Source organism: Musca vetustissima, unplaced genomic scaffold, assembly GCF_032173495.1.
Source record: "Musca vetustissima isolate MV318-11 ecotype Yass unplaced genomic scaffold, APGP_CSIRO_Mvet_v1 utg270750, whole genome shotgun sequence".
Taxonomy (NCBI): Eukaryota; Metazoa; Arthropoda; class Insecta; order Diptera; family Muscidae; genus Musca; species Musca vetustissima.
Genome location: NW_026875397.1, coordinates 12,549 through 17,613, shown reverse-complemented (window position 1 = coordinate 17,613; position 5,065 = coordinate 12,549). Strand labels below are relative to the sequence as shown.

Below are 5,065 nucleotides of genomic sequence, written 5' to 3'. Positions count from 1 at the left end.
TTTTTTTTTGAACAATTAAATTTATTTTTTCACATTACATTGACTTAACCTTTAGAATGTGGCCACCACAGTTTCTTGGGGCTTTCAAACAAGTTTTCATGGCAATGGTTGGGTGTGCTGGTTGGTTGGCAATCGAACTGGCTGCCTGCATGATTATGAAAAGCTGCTGGTTGGTGGCTGGTTTTAAAGTTCTAAGCCAAGTTTAAGTGCAGCTACTTGAATTGCAGTCAAGTTCTCTGTTAAGAGGCAAAAACAAAAACAACACCAATACAACAATCATTTAAACTAAATTGCTCTTTTTTTCTAATCTTGACTTAAATTGGCCAAAGTGAAAAACATTTTGGACTCAAGGTCTTTTGTTTGTTAAAACAATTCTATTTTTTTTTTGTTGCTTGGCATTTTATTAAAAAGTCGTTTTGTTTCGTTTATCTCTTTCTAGGTCTACTGGTTCACCGTTGAATTCGGTCTCTGCAAGGAACACGGCGAGGTGAAGGCCTACGGTGCCGGTCTCTTGTCCGCCTATGGTGAACTTTTGCACGCCATCTCCGACAAGTGTGAACATCGTCCCTTCGAACCCGCCTCCACCGCTGTCCAACCCTATCAGGATCAAGAATACCAACCCATCTACTATGTGGCCGAAAGTTTCGACGATGCCAAGGACAAATTCCGCCGCTGGGTGTCCACCATGTCGCGTCCCTTCGAGGTGCGTTTCAATCCCCACACCGAACGTGTTGAGATTTTGGATAGTGTGGAGAAATTGGACACCCTGTTGCATCAAATGAACACAGAAATTCTGCACTTGACCAATGCCATAAACAAATTGCGTCGTCCTTTCTAAATCCAGCCAGACACAAAATGACTTTTAAGGAAGGAGAGAGATAAATACAGAACTTAAAACACCTGAAAACAAACATCAACAACAAAAACAGCAATCAAGCAAAAATAGCAAAAACAACAAACAACCATTCTCAAAGCCAAAATGGCGTAACTCTCCCTTTGAGTTCCACTTTCTTAGTTCTTTTTGTGGAGGAGCCTCAAGGCAGGTTCTTCTTCATACAGCTTTAATTATAGGCTTGTGAATAATTCAAAACTATTCCTAGTCCTAAATAATATAGCCAATTGCGTTATGTGGCAAATGAAAAGGAGTTAAAGAAAACAAAAACAAAAAATTCTGAGTTACGTTTAATTTATTAGCAAAAATTTAGAAAAAAAACCCCAACAACAACAACTAAATATCCAATGAAAGTATTCTTTTTTTAATAATAATTAAGTGTACAATAATCTACTTCAACTCATAGGAAAAAAAAAAACATCAAAAATATTCAATCACCCCACCACCACCACCCTCACACTCACACACAGTTCGTGCAAAATACCCCACCCACCCTTAGCACTTTTTTTGTTTTATAAATAATCTTATTTTTATTTGTACATCATCTCGAAAGGCACTCTTAATTTATTAAATTTTAATTTGCTTTTTTATTTCATTTTTTTGTACAACAACAACAACGAACTATTATTGGACCAAAAACAACCCCCTATAGTTTTTAAGCCAATTCCATTTTGTTCCCTGTTTTTTTGATTTTTTATTTTCACATTTTATTTTTCTTTTGCATGTTTTTTTTTGTTTGTTTCCCATCACAACAACAACGACAACAAATTTTTTGTTAATTATTGTATTATTTTTTATATAATTTTTAAACATTTTTTTTGGTACATTTTTCCTTTAATTTCCTCCTTCATGCATCCTGGGAGGAGAACGAAAGAATTTAATATTTTTTAATATTTTTACCAACTCTTTTTTTATGTGTGTTTATTTTTTTATTAATTAATTTTATTATTATTATTATTTACATATATATTTTAAATGTAACTATTATTTTTTGTGTATTAAATTAGGTATGTAGATTTATGTGTAGTAGTATTATTTAAGATTTTTCAATTATTTCAATAAAAAAAAAATATATTGAATTGCAAAAATAAAAAAATCAAAAAAAAGGGTTTTTATTTTATTAATTTTACAAAATCAATTTTTTTCAAAATTTCTTTTTTCAAAAAAAAAAAAAAAAAATGGAAAAATATTAATTTTTCTTTATTGAAAAAAATAATTTTTTTTCTAATTTTTATGTATTTTTTTATTTATTTTTTTAGTTTTATCAATTAAAAAATCTTTATTATTCTTATGTGCAGATTTTCGATTATAATTTTTGTGTTTTTTTTTTATATAAAAAATAAGCCATTAAAGAAAACATAAAAAAATAAAAAAATATAAAAAAGTGGTAACGAACGTTTAAAATTTTTAAATTAATTATACATTTTAAAATGAAATAAAAATAGTTTATTAGAAAAAAAAGCAGTGAGAGCAGCAGTATAGTCGGTCGGGGCCGACCGTACGATGCCCTACACAACTACCATGGAACTCTAACTTTCTGCAGATTTGTATTCCTAAATCCCAAAATTATTATTTGATCATCACCGAAAATTATAGGGGTTGTCCTTGACCATAAGTGGAACCTCAGGGAACATTTCAAAGCGATTAGCGCAATATTTCCGCCCTCTAGTGTAAAGTGATTGACTAACTGACTGATTTAACGATTCATCAACGCCCAGACGAAACGGCTGAAGCTAGAATCTTGAACTTTTGGGTGAGGGTCACTATTGGTCCAAATGTGACAGATAAGGCTGGGTTTTTGGAAATTCGTACTATAACGGTACGAAAAGTACTAAAAGGTACTAATCTATACTAATAAAAGAGTAACGATTACTGATTTAACGATTCATCAACGCCCACACGAAACGGCTGAAGCTAGAATCTTGAAATTTTGGGTGAGGGTCACTATTGGTCCAAATGTGACAGATAAGGCTGGGTTTTTGGAAATTCGTACTATAACGGTACGAAAAGTACTAAATGTGATACCATTTGTATTTGGCGAACAGGTGAAGCTAGAACTCTGAAATTTGGGTTGGTGGTCGTTGATTGAGTGTAGGATAGATGTACTAAAGGGTTTTTGGAAATTCGACTATAACTATCCGAAAAGTACGAAAATGTACTAAATTTGGTACAAATTCGTAGCATGTGAATGGAGTGAGCTAAAAAACTTGAAATTTGGAATGTAAAATAACGTTGAGAAGTAGGGTCGATATGAGGAGAGTTTGGAAAGCGCGTACTCATGTGTACGAAAAGTACTATATTTGGTACAAATTTGATTTGGAGGTACAAATCGAGCTGGAATCCTGAAAACTGAAATTAACATTATCGTCGGAGTGTAGGATTGGGATATGTACGTAGTTTTGGAATTTCTTTACTTATGTGTACAAAATGTACTAAATCGTACTATAATTGGTACAATTTGGATTGGGGTGAACCGATAGAGCTGGAACAATGTAGTTTGGACTTAGGATCATTGTAGGGATGTAGGATTAGGGTCAGGATTCAGTTTAACAAATTAATACTTATGGGTACTAAATGTGGTACAATTTGAATTTTAGGTGAACCAATAGAGCTAGAATCATGAAATTTGGAGTCAGGATCACTGTTGAGGTGTAAGATTGAAATATGTAGGAAGTTTTAGAAATGTGTACTAATGTGTACTAAATTTGGTACAAATTAAATTGTGGGTGAACCAATAAAGTAGAAATCATGAAATTTTGATTTGGGATCACTGTGGGGGTGTAGGGTTGAGGTATGTAGGATGTTTTGGAAATTGGTACTTCTGTGTACTAAATTTAGTACAATTTGAATTGTGGTTGAACCGATAGAGTTGGAATCCCGAACTTTTGATTTAGGATCACTGTGGAGGTGTAGAATTAGGGTATGTAGAAAATTTTGGAAATTGGTACAACTATGTACTAAATTTGGTACAATTTGAATTGTGGGTGAACCAATAGAGTTGGAATACTGAAAATTGGATTTAGGATGACTGTGCGGGTGTAGGATTGAGGTATGTAGGATGTTTTGGACATTGATACAACTATGTACACAATTTGCTACAAATTGAATTGTGGGTGAACCAATAGAGTTGGAATCCTGAAACTTGGATTTAATTCAAATTTAGTACACAGTAGTACGAATTTCCAAAACTTCCTACTTAACACAAACATACACACAAAACTTCCTACTTAACACTGTTTGGGTTAAGTAGGATGTTTTGGAAATTCGTACTACTGTGTACTAAATTTGATATTATTTGGATTATAATTAAGATTTTATCTAATCATGATTTCGTGCAATCCAACACGATGTAGGTAGTAATGGAAATTTTTACTTATGTGTTCTAAGTGGTACTAAATGTGATACAAATTGGATTTAGTTGAACCGTTAGAATCCTGAAATTTGGAATTAAGATTGGAGTATGTGGGAAGTGTTGGAAATTCGTACTTATGATTGCTAAAGTAGGTAGTTTTGGAAATTTATATTAATGTTCACTAACTGAATTTAGTATAGGATAGGGTTGAGATACAGAGGTAGATTTGGGAACATACTATGGCAAAACATTCGTACTAAATGGTTCTAAAATTTTAATAATGGTCGATATAGGGTTTTAAATACATCCCACATTCGCTAATGAAGTAGCGGGTATATGCTAGTGGTTTATAAAATCATTTCTTAATATGTATGCACCTGTAAATATTTACGTGTAACTCTCACATCCGAGTACATACGAAAATATAATTGGTATCAATTTAAAGGCCAAACACTCCTCTTGGATATACTATCAATTTCTCAGGTCTATGTTCTTCAGGATTAAATATATACGCTATAGAATACAAATTTTGTAATTTTTTACACAAAAGTCTGGGTCCATTTGACCCGCTAAATATTGACCGATATTTATCAAAGTTGGTATACTTTTTTTTTGGTCCGATCCCCTTCTCTATGTAAAATTTCGCGTTGTTCGGGCCATAATTGCGGCCTTTTGAGCGACCAGAAAACCCGAAAAAATTAAGTATTTGGTCCATTTCATCCCCTAAATATTAACTGACCCTTACCAAAAACAATAGATCGATCGATCTATAGGCCACAATTATAAGCCGAACATCACAACACAACCCACAGTGAAGGGAA

The 5,065-nt window shown here is 32.9% G+C and overlaps 1 protein-coding gene across 1 annotated transcript; it reads left to right on the top strand.

Annotated features, from left to right (window-relative positions):
- Positions 1-55: 55 nt before the first annotated feature.
- On the top strand, positions 56-847 carry LOC133337900 (tyrosine 3-monooxygenase-like; the record flags this gene model as incomplete). The annotated part of the gene is made up of 2 exons (XM_061546103.1): positions 56-169; positions 440-847. Coding segments are annotated over 2 exons (513 nt in total), but the record flags the coding sequence as incomplete, so codon positions are not given.
- Between the last annotated feature and the right edge of the window lie 4,218 nt (positions 848-5,065).